Raw genomic sequence first — 13,862 nt, 5'->3', positions numbered from 1 at the left:
TATAAAAGAAGGAAGAGGTATTATATACAAAGAATGGCTTTTATATTGTACACATGACATAACGAGGACAGAATCTTTCGTCTAGCAAAACAATGTCAAATGTGGTCGGGGGATACAAATTGAATCCAAATCCATATTCCAAATCAACAAAAGAAAAGAAAAAAAAATCTTTAAAAGGATTTTAACTTCCATTTATTCATAAAAATATCATTCCCTGAGACTAAACAATATATTAAGTAGGTTTCGATATGAATCCGAAAATAGCCGTTTATAATGCAATGTAATCAATCGTGGAAAATACATGTACTTGAAGAATGTTTAGGGTGCGTGTATTAATTTTCAATATATATGTTAAAGATTCATTTACCATATCGAATATATATATATATATATACGAAACGCATTAGTCAAAAAAAAAAAAAAAAGGATTTGAAGTAAACGGCATCAAATAAGATAATACTAGTAGTACATTTGATAAACTTTTAGGATAGAATTGCATTAAATAGAAAGTATTGGGGAGGGATTGTGGTTAAAATTCACGCGTTTTGTTGGGTGTTTCTCTCTCTTCCTTCTCATGAAATCCGTGTCTATTTTTTTTATCTTTGTTAAGTTTTTTTTTTGTTTTCTATAGACTCTTTCTTTTTCTCTTGCTCGGCTCGTGCCAACAAAAAAAAAAAAAAAAAAAAGGTCGTTGTCTCTTTTGAGTTTTTACAATTTTCTCGCGAAACAGATAAATTTACAAAGGGAGAGAAAATCGCGGAGGAAACAAAAAAAAGAGAAAAATGGCCCTTCTGTGATTATTCTCTATAATTTCTAGATAGAGAGAGAGAGGAAAAAGATTAGTCTTTTTATTATTTTTTTTTTTAATTTTGCTCTTGAAAGAAAAAGAAAAAAATAAAGAATAATAATAATACGTTCTCGCCATTTGCGCCATTGATTAATTCAAGTGCGTAGAAGTAGAGGTAAACCACACAACTTGCTGCTTCTTCTGCATTTCAAAGCTCTGATTTTTTCTCTATGCAAAACTAAACTCTTTTGATGCAAGTCAATTATTGTATTTTTTTTTTTCCCCATCCTAAAACTTTGATGGTAAACCTACAACAACAAAGCTTTGATCTTTTAGGGTTTTCTAGAGTGTGGTGATTCAGTAAACTGCATTATTTATCCGTGGTCCAAATTTCGATCTGATCTCCGGTGGTGAGCAAAAAAGAAGAAATGGGTGATACAGAGAAGTGTAGTAACACCACTGATCATATGATCCAGAGACTTCACTCTTCTTTCGGCACCTCTTCTTCTTCCACTCCCAAACATGCTACTGCCCCCATTCATCATCATCAGCAGCAGCAGCAGCAGCTCGATTTAAACCCTAATTTCCTCCGCTCTTCTACTACTCCTACTAGTCCTCAATTCCCCCAATTCTCCAAGCCTTTCAGTGACTGTGCCAAACGAATCGGTGTTCCTCCCTCTCACCCTAACTTAATCCCACCACCGACTTCTCCCTTTTCTCAGATCCCCACCTCCCGACAACCCGCTTCTCTCCATTCTCATTCACGCTCGTTGTCTCAGCCCAACTCTTTCTTCTCCTTCGATTCTTTGCCTCCTTTAAGCCCTTCTCCCTTCCGCGATTCTCTCTCCGCCGCGCAACTACCAGATCACGATGTCTCCATGGAGGATCCTGATTCCGCCGGCTTTTCTTTGCCTCCTTCATCTCCCTTCACCAGGTGTAATAGCTCCACCTCTTCTACCTCCTCCGTAAGAGCCGGTGAGAGTCTACCTCCCAGGAAGTCTCATAGACGCTCCAGCAGTGATATTCCCAGCGGCTTTAATAACTCCATGAATTCGCTGCCTTTGATCCCTCCAAGACCTTTGGAGAGGTCTTTTTCTGGTGGGGAATGTGCTGATTGGTCAAAGTCGGCTCCTTTTGTCAAGAAGGAATCAAGCTGCGATAGGGAAGGCGTCGGAGACAGAGAAGCCATGGATGATCTCTTCTCTGCATATATGAATCTTGAAAACATTGATGTATTGAACTCCTCCGAAGCTGAGGATAGCAAGAACGGAGGAGGTACTAATGAGAATCGGGATGATATGGACAGCAGCAGGGCAAGCGGAACCAAGACTAATAATGGTAGTGATACGGAAGGAGAGAGCAGCAGCGTGAACGAGAGTGCCAATACAGGAGTCAAGAGAAGAGCCGCCGGAGGAGATATTGCTCCTACCACCAGACATTACAGGAGTGTTTCTGTCGACAGCTGTTTCATGGAGAAGTTGTCTTTCGGTGACGAATCACTCAAGCCGCCTCTTTCTCCCGGTACTATCTCACGGAAAGTTTCCCCTACTAACTCGGTTGATGGGAATTCGGGTGCTGCTGCGTTCAGCATTGAGTTTAAAAACGGTGAATTTACTGCTGCGGAATTGAAGAAGATCATGGCTAATGATAAACTAGCAGAGATGGCCATGTCTGATCCTAAGCGTGTCAAAAGGTATATATATTGAATCTTTCTTTACTTTTGTTATTTGATCGGGTTTCTCGGATGTTTATGCAATGATCCTCTTTTCAGAATCTTGGCAAACCGTCAGTCAGCAGCACGATCAAAGGAGAGGAAGATGCGGTACATAGTTGAATTGGAGCACAAAGTTCAGACTCTTCAGACCGAGGCTACTACATTGTCTGCTCAGCTCACGCTTTTGCAGGTGCGTGGTCTACAATGTTGTAACTGCGCCTAAGATTTGTCTTATCTTTTTGTTTCTAACGATATTAGTTATGTTGCATTATACAGAGAGAAATGATTGGGCTGACAAATCAGAACAATGAGCTCAAGTTCCGTCTTCAAGCAATGGAGCAACAAGCGCGTCTTCGTGATGGTACGCAATTCTCTTGAAATTATATTTAAGTGGTTTACGATATTATTGACATGACTTTTGCCTCTCATCATCTCACTCATATGCATCTGAATCGGTACAAAATGGAAGAAATCTATACAACATGTTGTATTTGAACCTTAATGGAAAAATCTCTGTTTTGTTGTAATCTTTTTGCCCTGAATGAATGTAAAAAAGAATGATCCCGCTTTTCCCATGGCAGCTCTGAACGAAGCACTGAATGGGGAAGTCCAGCGACTGAAACTGGCAATCGGTGAGACCAGCCACAACGGATCTGAGAGATCAAAGATGCAATCACTCAACGCAGAGATGTTCCAGCAACTCAACATCAGCCAGTTAAGACAGCAGCCACAACAGTCTTCGCAGAACCAGAATGGAACTATGGCGTTGGCAACAAAACCTGAATCTAATGAATAGAGCAGACAAGTTGTTGCGGTGGTGGTTGGAGTTTTTAGTTTTGAAGTTACATATCAAAAGCAAACATTATATTTTTATTTATGTGCAGAGTCAGTTGAATTTACACATATATATATATATATCATATAAGGCGCAAGTCCAAGAGATTTAATTTTACAGTATGTTATTTTAGAGAGAAAAAATTCAATTTATGGTAGATATGTCCTGGTCATATATATGTAATGGATGTAAACTCAAAGACTCGAAAATAATAGATGCTGAAAACTTGTACTCTTATTGAATGAAAAGCATTGGCTTATATAGCCTTACACGAAACAGAAAGCTCCTAAAATACTGCAGAGAAACAACATTCTCCTGCAACTACTTTTGACCGGATTAATAGGTCTTTATTTGAATAATTAAAACAACCATAAGACTCGTTCTTGGATCACATCCTCTTCAGCTCCGCATTCCTAGTGCTGACTTCTTCCAACAAACCCTCCCTAAGCTCAAACTTGGTCCACAAATTTGAGCTTATCAGCCATTGAACAAACTCCAAGTTTACTTCTCATTTCTTCAAATGTTTCACGCTTCAATGGCTTCGTGAAGATGTCAGCAACTTGTTTGCTTGACTCGCAATGTTCTAAACTTATGACTCCTTCATTTACGAGATCACGAAGGAAATGAAAACGAACTCCAATATGTTTGCATCTTCCATGAAAAACAGGATTCTTAGACAATTTGATCGTTGACGTGTTGTCACATTGAATCACTGTGCTTCCTTCGACATCGTAACTCAACTCTTCCAATATTCTCCTAAACCAGACAGCTTGACATGCACAGATAGATGCAGCCACATATTCTGCTTCCATGGTTGAGAGAGTGACTATTGGCTGCTTCTTAGATAACCAAGCCACAGCTCCTCCATCCATGATGAACACATAACCCGAAGTGCTTTTCCTGCTATCAATATCTCCGGCAAAATCACTATCAGTATACACTGACACCTCTCCGATTCCTCCTCTCTTATACCAAATCCCAAAGTCCACCGTTCCTCTCAAATACCTCAAAACTCTCTTAGCAGCTTGTAAATGCAGCATTGTAGGTTTAGACATATACCGGCTTAGGAGACTTACAGAGAATTGCAGGACTGGTCTGGTGGTAGTGATGTACATGAGACTTCCTATAATCTGTTTATAGAATGTCTCATCCACTCTTTCTCCTCCTTCATCTATATCCAGCTTGCTCCCGGGTACCATTGGGCTGCTTACTGAGTTGCATCTCTCCATATCAAAACGTCTCAGCACCTCAAGAACATACTTTCCTTGTGAGATATGTATCCCGTGTGGTGTTTGCAGTACCTCTATCCCCAGAAAGTATTGCATCTTCCCAAGATCTGTCATGTCGAATTCCTCCTCCATTGATTCCTTGAATTCCTCCATTATTGAAATGTCATCTCCAGTGTAAATTAGATCATCTACATAGATACTCACGTACAGTGAATTTCCATGTTGATTTGTTTTGAGGAACAGAGTTTCTTCATTCTGAGACTTGACGAAACCGGCTTTGGCAAAGTAGTCTCCGATTCGACTAAACCAGGCTCTTGGTGCTTGTTTTAGTCCATACAACGTCTTGTGGAGCTTATAGACTTTATCTTCTTCACCACTGACCTCGTAGCCCTTAGGTTGTTGTATGTAAACATCCTCCTCAAGAATTCCATAGAGAAACGCCGACTTGACATCTAACTGATAAATGATCCAACCTTTCCTTGCAGCCGTAGACAATATAGTTCTGATTGTATCCATTCGAGCCACAGGAGCGTATACCTCAGTGTAGTCGATCCCTTGTTCCTGAGAATACCCCTTGGCCACCAAACGAGCTTTATATTTGCTGACTTCTCCATTCTCATTAAGCTTCGTCTTGTATATCCACTTCACGCCAATACACTTTGCTCCTTGTGGTAAATTCGAAAGCTCCCATGTTTTGTTTCTTTCTATCGATCTTATCTCCTCATCCATAGCTTCTCTCCACTTAAGGCTCTTCTCAGCTTCTTCGAATGTGAGAGGATCAGATGAGTTTATTATCGCCATGTTGACTTCATCCTCATCATCATCAATCTCGTTCCCGGTGATGTAGTCATTCAGATAGCTAGGAGCCCTTATTACACGACCCTCCCTGGCTACTGTAGGCTGCGAAACTGGAGCTTCTTCGACCACTACTGTAGGTTGCTCTTCCTCAGTCGCGTGTTCTCCTCCCTCATCATCATCGCTTTCCTCCCAGATATGCTCATCATCATTCCAAGTAAGACCAGCGTCATGATGATCCTGAATTTTTTCCCAATTCCATCCTTCTGTTTCTTCAAACACAACATCCTTGCTTACAATGATTTTCTTTGTTTCAGGATCATAGAGACGATAACCTTTTGATTCTTCTGAGAAACCAAGAAGCACGCAAACAATACTCTTGTCATCGAGCTTCCCTCTTTTCTGATCTGGAACGTGAACATGAGCAATGCTCCCCCATACTCTAAAGTGCTCCACGTTTGGTTTGATTCCACTCCAAGCTTCTTGTGGTGTCACATCCTTTACCGAGTGAGTTGGACATCTGTTTAAGATGTAGAATGTCCAGATCACAGCTTCTGCCCAGAACATCTTAGGTACCTTTCTCATTGAAAGCATTGATCTCACCATGTTCATCACAGTTCGATTCTTCCTCTCCGCAACGCCGTTTTGTTGTGGTGTGTATGTTGTGGTTAATTGTCTGCGAATCCCTTCTTCTTTGCAGAAATTTGTGAATTCAATTGATGTGTACTCGCCTCCTCCATCCGTTCTGAGACATTTGATTTTCTTGCCAGTTTCTGTCTCCACCTTCCTCTTAAACGTCTTGAAGAAATCAAACGGCTCGGATTTTTCTTTCAAGAGGTAAGCCCACGCCTTTCTGCTGAAATCATCAATGAAACACAGAACGTATCTCTTCCCACTAGTGGTAGTAGGACTGATTGGACCACAGATGTCTGAATGTATGAGCTCCAGAACCTCTTTTGCTCTCCACTTGCTCGTCTTAGAGATAGGGTTTCTTGATTGTTTCCCCACCAAGCAATCAGAACAGGTGAAGTTTTGCGCATCAAAACTTGGAAGACCATGCACCATCTTCTTGCTCTGAAGTGCCTTCATCCCCGTGTAGCTGAGATGCCCATATCTCTCGTGCCATAACTTTGGTACCTCCTCTGCCACGGTTTGAAGGCATCTCTGTTGTTTCACTCCATCACCAGATTGATCGTATAGCATGAACATCCTGTTCCTGCTCATCTTGCTCTCAGCGATTAGCCCTCTCTCATCGTGGTAGATTTTGCAGGCTCCCTTACGAATGATGATTGTTACATCCTTCTCCTGAAGCTGGCCAAGACTCAGTAGGTTGTTTTTGAGTTCTGGGATGTAGTATACCTCACTGATAGTGTACGCAGCACCATTCAAGACCAGCCTTATGTTCCCTTTCCCTACGACGTCCAATCTCTTATCATTTCCCAATTTGACCGAGTGTTTGAAATCAATGTTCATCTTTAAGAACAGCTCTCTGTCTCCACTCATATGGTTTGAGCAACCTGAGTCGAGAAACCAAACCTTCTTTCGCATGCTTTCTTTCTCACCATCATCACCTCCATACAGCATCATAAGTTTCTCCACTTTCGTCTCGACATCTTCTTCTTCTTCTTCATACGCCATTAGCAGCATCTCTTCCTCTTCATCAGCGTAGTTGGCTTCCTCCTCCCACTTTGGGCACTCATTCTGAAAATGACCAAGACGATGGCATTTGTAGCACTCTACTGTGCTCTTGTTTGGAAACGTACGCCCACGACCACGTCCCCTGCTTCTGCCATACGCACCTCTTCCTCTGGTCCCAGCTCCTCTCCCATACGTTACTTTCAGGACTTGATTATCTCCTTTGTCCTGTTTCTTGAACTTCTGTTCATGCACAGCCAATGAGCTCTGTAGTTCATCAAGAGTGAGCAACTCAATGTCCTTGGATTCCTCAATCGAGACCACCACGTACATGAATTTCTCGGTGAGGGTTCGCATGATCTTTTGGACCACCTTGGAGTCCGTCATTGTCTCTCCGTTACTCCTCATTTGATTTGTGATGGCTAGCACTCTCTTAAAGTAGTCTTCCACCATCTCCGTTTCTTTCATTTCCAACAGCTCAAAGTCCCTTCTTAGTTTCTGCAACAAGGACTTCTTCACACGTTCGTTCCCTCCGAACTTCTTCTTCATGGACTCCCAAATGATCTTAGACGTCTTTCGATCTAAGATTTGCTCCATCGTGACTCTATCAATGGACTGATAAAGGTAGTGCTTCAGTTTGTGGTCATTGGTTTTGGCATCGTCACGTTGTTGTCGTTGCTCCTCAGTGAGAACCGTCGTGGGGGCAGGTTCTTCATAACCAATCTCGATCAAACTCCACAATCCTTTGGCCCTGAAGAAATTCTCCATCACCTCACTCCAATGGTCCCAATGGCCTTCGAATTGTGGTAACTTCATCTTGTCATCACTCATCTTTCTTAGTGTTTTGAAGCTACGGCTTCTCTCTCAAGTTCTCAATATCTAACGAGCTCTGATACCAATTTGTAAACTCAAAGACTCGAAAATAATAGATGCTGAAAACTTGTACTCTTATTGAATGAAAAGCATTGGCTTATATAGCCTTACACGAAACAGAAAGCTCCTAAAATACTGCAGAGAAACAACCTTCTCCTGCAACTACTTTTGACCGGATTAATAGGTCTTTATTTGAATAATTAAAACAACCATAAGACTCGTTCTTGGATCACATCCTCTTCAGCTCCGCATTCCTAATGCTGACTTCTTCCAACAATGGAGGTTCAAGAGTTTGAACTTGAGAGACGAAAGAGATTCCTCTCTGTTTGTTTTGTTTTATTTAGTTTGGATTCTCTGTCTCTTTGTTGTTAGTTTATTTTCCTTTCTATCTGTCTTTTTTTCTTTTTTTTGGAAATTGTAGCTAACAAGCTGGGCCTCGTATTTTGGCCCATTAAAAAGCAACCCATGAATGTGTTCACTTCCACTTCCTTCCAAAACGGCGTTTGTGTCGTCGTTTTTGTGTCTCTACAAAAATATCTAAAACCCTAAACAACTGGGACACCATCATCACTCACTTGGTTTTGGCGTGTACCTTTAGAATCTTTCCGGCGACGACGGAGCTTGTCCTCCGCTATGTCGGATGCAGTAGCGGAGCTCGCGGCGGATACAAGTGTTGGAGGAGATAAGAAGCCTTCTGCTGCGGTTCAATCGACGACGAAACAGTTCTCTGTTTATGAAGCGACTTCGGAAGAGCTTATAGAACGATCAATGGCTCCTATTAAGAAGGAGTTCCTGTGTCCTCCTCCAAGCCGTTCCCTGAAGCAAAACGACGCCGCCGAAGTTAAGGCGCCTCAGTCTGGCTTGGTCCAGGAGAAGAAATCAAAACGACAGCTCAAACGGGAACGCCGCGAGGTATCTCATTCATCTCACTCTTACAAGTATACAGAGTGTAAAGAGTAGATATGATAGGCATTACATAATCATGACACTGAAAGCTTTCAAGGCTAGATTGCTTACACTTTGTACATCGATGCTAGTATAGCTACGGTTTATGGTTAAATTTTGGCAAGTGGAAGTGGATTGTTTAGAAGGTATGATGTTATGCTTTGTTATTGCCGTGGATTTGAATCTAACCTGGCATGGTCTTTCTTGCAGCAATCTACCATCAATCTCTGTCCGCAGGTTGCGAGAACAGAAGACGTTAATTCCTGTCAGTATAAAGATAATTGCCGGTTTAATCATGATATTGAAGCTTTCAAGGCTCAGGTACTCACCTTTTTGCAGTTTACTGATGCTGATTTGGTTTGTGAAGTGGGTGGATTGAATGAACATGGTTTGATTTTGTGTGATTGAGCTTGGAGGATGATATTGAGAAAGAAATTATCTGACAATGTTTTTTCTTGAAATTGCAGAAACCAGATGATATAGAGGGGCAATGCCCATTTGTGGCCTCTGAGATGAAGTGTGCATATGGTTTATCATGTAGATTCTTAAGCAGTCACAGAGACATCGCTGGTAATTCAGATGGGAAGGAAAATTCAGAGATGAACTTTTTTAACAAAGAGACACAGAGGCTTCTGTGGAAGAATAAGATGACTTTTATCAACGCAGATGCCAAGCTCAAGTCCCTTGGTCTATTGGTATATCGTACAGAGTAGTATTTCGTTTATTTCAATTATTGTTGTGTTTGTACAGTGTCTCTGGCATGTCATATACTGCAATTTCACTCATATATGACTCTTACCATGAGACCTGAGTGATTATTCTCTTTGTTTCGTTACAATTTTTAGGGGCATGCCAAAAAAAGCAATGTTGCTGAAGAAAATAACGCAGAAAAGACTCAAAATGGTGCTCAAGCAACTAAAGTAGCGGTTGACTCAGCTGTCAGCTCTGAGCCTACATCAGATATGATAGAAGATGTTGATATTCCTGGACCATTAGAAACTGAGGAAGTTCGTCCTATGAAAAAGGCAAAATCTGAGGACGAAGAGAAAGTTAAACCTGGAGATGTTGGTGGAGTTAATGATGGTTAGGCTCTCACTTCTCTACACCAAAATGCCAATTAACTTTTGCTGGATTGTCTTAGATAGTTGCATAGTTTCAATACATATAATTATATAGCTATATATTTAAGAGAAAAAAAGCTGTCATAAGAAGTGTGTGGACAAGAAAATATCCTAATGTCCCAGTAAACTGTATTGATACAGGCGTGAAAGTGGAAGAGGAAACAAAAAAGAATGGGTCTTCTACTTCAAAAGGTGACGTAGAAGATGAGGATAGCATCAAAATTGTTGAAACTGATGGTAGTCTAAAGTTGCAGCCTCGCGAAAAGAAAAAGCTTATTGATTTTAGGGATAAGTTGTACCTTGCACCCCTAACAACTGTGGGCAATCTTCCCTTCCGAAGACTTTGCAAAGTGTTGGGAGCAGATGTGACTTGTGGTGAGATGGCTATGTGCACAAATCTTTTGCAGGTTAGGCCAATAATTGCACTCTCAGCTATGCTGACAGAATAACTAAACCTTGATTTTTTTTTTTGTAACATTGTGAAAACCTGCAAAATATTTTATTGTAGGGCCAAGCTTCGGAATGGGCTCTGCTTAGACGGCATTCATCGGAAGATCTGTTCGGTGTTCAGATTTGCGGTTCTTTTCCTGACACAGTGTCACGCACAGTTGAACTTATAGACCGAGAATGCACTGTTGATTTCATAGACATCAACATGGGTTGCCCGATAGATATGGTTGTCAACAGAAGTGCTGGTTCAGCTCTTCTCAACAAACCATTAAGAATGAAGAACATCGTGGAAGTTTCTTCTTCCATTGTTGAAACACCTATCACTATCAAGGTAACTGCCTAAGCAAATCTGAAATGCTATCACCTTCCATATGAAACTATAACATTGGTGGATGTGAATGTGTTGGTATTATAACCATTCTTTACTTGTCCGGTCTTTTTTGGTGTCAGGTACGTACGGCATTCTTTGAGGGTAAGAATCGGATAGATTCATTAATTGCAGATATAGGAAATTGGGGAGCCACTGCAGTGACTATTCATGGGCGATCAAGACAGCAACGTTATAGCAAGTCTGCGGATTGGGACTATATATACCAGTGTACCAAAAACGCTTCCACTAACCTAAAAGTTATAGGAAATGGAGATGTGTACTCTTATTTAGACTGGAACAAACACAAGTCTGACTGTCCTGAGTTGTCTAGCTGCATGATTGCTCGTGGAGCATTAATCAAGGTGTGTGTATGACCATATAGTATCTGCTTATTCCTAGTAAATCATTCGATAGTCTCAATGGTCTTTTGACTTGTGCAGCCTTGGATATTTACTGAAATCAAAGAGCAACGTCACTGGGACATTACCTCAGGTGAAAGACTTAACATCTTGAAGGACTTTGTACGTTTTGGTCTTCAACATTGGGGATCCGACAATAAAGGTAAAAAACACAAGGCCTGGAATTGAAATCACGTTATGTTGGTTTGTTCTTTCCCCTGTGGCTAAATGCTCTGCCGTTATCCTAATTTTCAAACAGGAGTTGAGACAACTAGGCATTTCTTGCTGGAGTGGCTAAGCTACACGTTTAGGTACATACCTGTCGGTTTGCTTGATGTAATCCCGCAGCAAATCAACTGGCGCCCGCCTTCTTACTTTGGCCGTGATGATCTTGAGACACTCATGATGTCTGAATCTGCCGGTGACTGGGTGCGTTAAATTCTTCTCCTTCAATTGTCTTCTTACTTTGGACTATCTGAGCTTAAGTTTAATATAATGTTACAACATGCAGGTGCGGATATCGGACTTGCTGCTTGGAAAGGTTCCGGAAGGCTTCACATTTGCCCCCAAGCACAAATCCAACGCTTATGATCGAGCTGAAAATGGCTAATTCGACCACATCGTCTGTAATATCTGAAACTGTGTGAGGAGACTTTATATCTGATTGTTCTAAGTAAAAACAATTTTTGAGTTTTTGACAGATTAGATAAAGCGTATCAAGTAATTTTTTTTGAATATAGAAATTATTTGAGAAAGCTTAAAAAAAGTAAAGCAGATAGGGGAGAGGATCTAATTGTTAATTCAGAGAACGTTGACTACGCTCTCGGCCTATATTGTGGTCATGGGATGCTAGAAACGCGAGAGAATCGCAATTAGCATGCTTCTAAATCTCCTCGAGGCTCATCTTACTAGATAGAGATCAACTCTTGGCTCCTCGGGGTGTCCACTCCGTAGTAACAGAACACGTCTTTAGTTGTGATGAAGATCAAACCCTTCTCCTCGAGCCTTGTCTTTAGTTGCTTGTAATTCACGAAATTATCATCTTGTGCTACTGCAAATGATCCTACAGTTTGCAGTTTGCGATGAAAGGCTGAATGATCGTGAGCATTGAGGCTCCGGAATTTGAATACTGGACATGCCCTATCGCTATGTCGCCAGGAAGGATTGTTAGTTTTGAGTTTGACTCGTTGAACACGTCTGAGACTAACCCAACGTAACCGCTGTGATTGATTCAAGACGGTTTTGATTAGCCGCTACGATTCCTGCTTCTTCTTGGCCACGATTCCCACCATTTTGGTCAACATCTACATACCTCCCAGCTGGGCGAGCTGATCGAAGTCAATAATATGCTCAAGCTGCATAATATATCTAAAAGAAATTGATATTTGGTTCATATGTAAGGATGTGATGACAATAACAATAATAAAAAATCAAAATTGACTACATAAAAGTTTTTCATTGTAACATAAAGTTTTTATGAAAATAACTTTATAAATTGGATAAATATTTGTTTTAAAAAAGAATTCTTATATTTTCTTTGTAACGAAATGGTTAGCGTTTTTTCCCATCAGAACAAAATGTTTATGAAATGAAAACGGCAACACGTTTACTCATCAAATACTGCTTTTGGGTTTTCACCTTAAAAAATATTTTTTTTGGAAGACCAAAAGGGCAAAAAGGTGGCTGCTGGAAGCATAATTCTCATGTTTACGTCTCTTTACCAGTGTCGGTCCAGCAACATTGGAGGCCCAATACCAAAAAAATTGTATCTCTTTAAAATGAGGTATGGTAATATTTTTTTTAAAATTGTTTTTCTCAGTAAGTCCAATGCAATTTTTTAAATTGGGCTTCAACTCAAAACAATTTTTAAAATGATGCCTCTTCTGAAAATAAATTAAAAAAATAAGGCATTTTAAAAGAAACTAACTCTTAAATTGAGGCCTTATAATTAAAAAAAAAAACAAAAAATCCTCACAGAATGGGCTTCAGAAAATTGAGGTCCGATACCTATGTATCATAGAAATGTGTACAAGACCGGGCCTGCTCTCTACCATGGAGACACAGAGGAAGAAGCTTGCAAAGGTAAGCATAAACTCACTTCCCGATGATTTGATGATGGAGATACTCAAAAGATTTCCAGTTAAAACCCTGATCAGATTCCTCTCCGTGTCTGTCCATATTTCATGAAACTATTCCTCAATGAGTCTTTGAAAAGACCTAAAAGTCTCGTCTTTGTATATCGCCAGGAAGGATTGTTTAGTTTTGACTCGTTGAACACGTCTGAGACTAATCCAACCGCTGTGATTGATTCGAGACGGTTTTGATTAGCCGCTACGATTCCTGCTTCTTCTTGGCCATGGTGTTGCAACGCGTGAAGAGCCAAGTAAGAGAGACATGATTAGATTCCGACAATCCCTCATTCTTCGTGAGGCTTGTGACCTTGTCATCTTCTTCTACGTCAGTGACCTGTGTCATCGCCGAGAAAACAGGGGAAAGTGGGTGTTGCAAGAAACAGAGATACCTAGAGTTTTGAAAAAGTAGGGTTTTAGGGATCGGAGGGTTTGCAATAGAACGGAAAATAGTATGTTGAGAAACACTTCTAGGGTTTGTGGATAAAGTGTAAGGGAAGAGAGACGAGATTTCTACAGTGGCTTAGAATCGAGATGTTTTGGGAAGCTTAGAGACTGAATATAAAGGAAACATTAGATCA

General features: G+C 40.7%; 2 protein-coding genes and 1 long non-coding RNA gene across 4 annotated transcripts; 2 read left to right on the top strand and 1 right to left on the bottom strand.

Moving 5' to 3' along the window:
* The first annotated feature begins 538 nt into the window (after positions 1–538).
* On the top strand, positions 539–3,612 carry LOC104716168 (bZIP transcription factor 29). 2 transcript variants are annotated; one of them, XM_010433537.3, is made up of 5 exons: positions 628–962; positions 1,124–2,480; positions 2,559–2,691; positions 2,778–2,862; positions 3,083–3,612. In XM_010433537.3, exons 2-5 carry the CDS (start codon positions 1,216–1,218, stop codon positions 3,295–3,297), a joined length of 1,698 nt encoding a protein of 565 aa, XP_010431839.1. In that variant the 5' UTR covers positions 628–962; positions 1,124–1,215; the 3' UTR covers positions 3,298–3,612. The 2 variants fall into 2 exon arrangements, with proteins under 2 accessions (XP_010431838.1, XP_010431839.1); XM_010433536.3 differs by having other exon boundaries at positions 539–2,480.
* A 4,491-nt stretch (positions 3,613–8,103) lies between these two features.
* Positions 8,104–12,042, top strand: LOC104716167 (tRNA-dihydrouridine(47) synthase [NAD(P)(+)]-like). The gene is made up of 10 exons (XM_087468018.1): positions 8,104–8,780; positions 9,024–9,134; positions 9,281–9,508; positions 9,659–9,896; positions 10,076–10,341; positions 10,443–10,715; positions 10,835–11,116; positions 11,195–11,315; positions 11,412–11,581; positions 11,664–12,042. The coding sequence occupies exons 1-10, from the start codon at positions 8,502–8,504 to the stop codon at positions 11,760–11,762; spliced, it is 2,067 nt and encodes a 688-aa protein (XP_087324144.1). The 5' UTR covers positions 8,104–8,501; the 3' UTR covers positions 11,763–12,042.
* LOC147935689 (uncharacterized) lies at positions 11,855–13,814 on the bottom strand. The gene is made up of 2 exons (XR_015567812.1): positions 13,160–13,814; positions 11,855–12,507 (listed from the first exon to the last, which is right to left on the bottom strand). It is a non-coding gene; the product is annotated as an uncharacterized LOC147935689 (long non-coding RNA).
* Positions 13,815–13,862: the final 48 nt, after the last annotated feature.

The sequence above is a fragment of the Camelina sativa genome, chromosome 10 (genome assembly GCF_030686135.1).
Source record: "Camelina sativa cultivar CO46 ecotype springtype chromosome 10, ASM3068613v1".
NCBI classification, from domain to species: domain Eukaryota; kingdom Viridiplantae; phylum Streptophyta; class Magnoliopsida; order Brassicales; family Brassicaceae; genus Camelina; species Camelina sativa.
The sequence above is the reverse complement of the archived record's forward strand: the minus strand, read 5'-3'. Positions and strand labels throughout refer to the sequence as shown.

Bases quoted from the DNA above. Each gene is read 5' to 3' on its own strand.
- LOC104716167 (XM_087468018.1), top strand. From the start codon at position 8,502: ATGTCGGATGCAGTAGCGGAGCTCGCGGCGGATACAAGTGTTGGAGGA. The intron at 9,135-9,280 runs GTACTCACCTTT...TTGAAATTGCAG, and splicing joins TTGAAGCTTTCAAGGCTCAG to AAACCAGATGATATAGAGGG. The intron at 9,897-10,075 runs GTTAGGCTCTCA...GTATTGATACAG, and splicing joins TGTTGGTGGAGTTAATGATG to GCGTGAAAGTGGAAGAGGAA.
- LOC104716168 (XM_010433536.3), top strand. From the start codon at position 1,216: ATGGGTGATACAGAGAAGTGTAGTAACACCACTGATCATATGATCCAG. The intron at 2,481-2,558 runs GTATATATATTG...TCCTCTTTTCAG, and splicing joins GATCCTAAGCGTGTCAAAAG to AATCTTGGCAAACCGTCAGT. The intron at 2,863-3,082 runs GTACGCAATTCT...TTCCCATGGCAG, and splicing joins ACAAGCGCGTCTTCGTGATG to CTCTGAACGAAGCACTGAAT.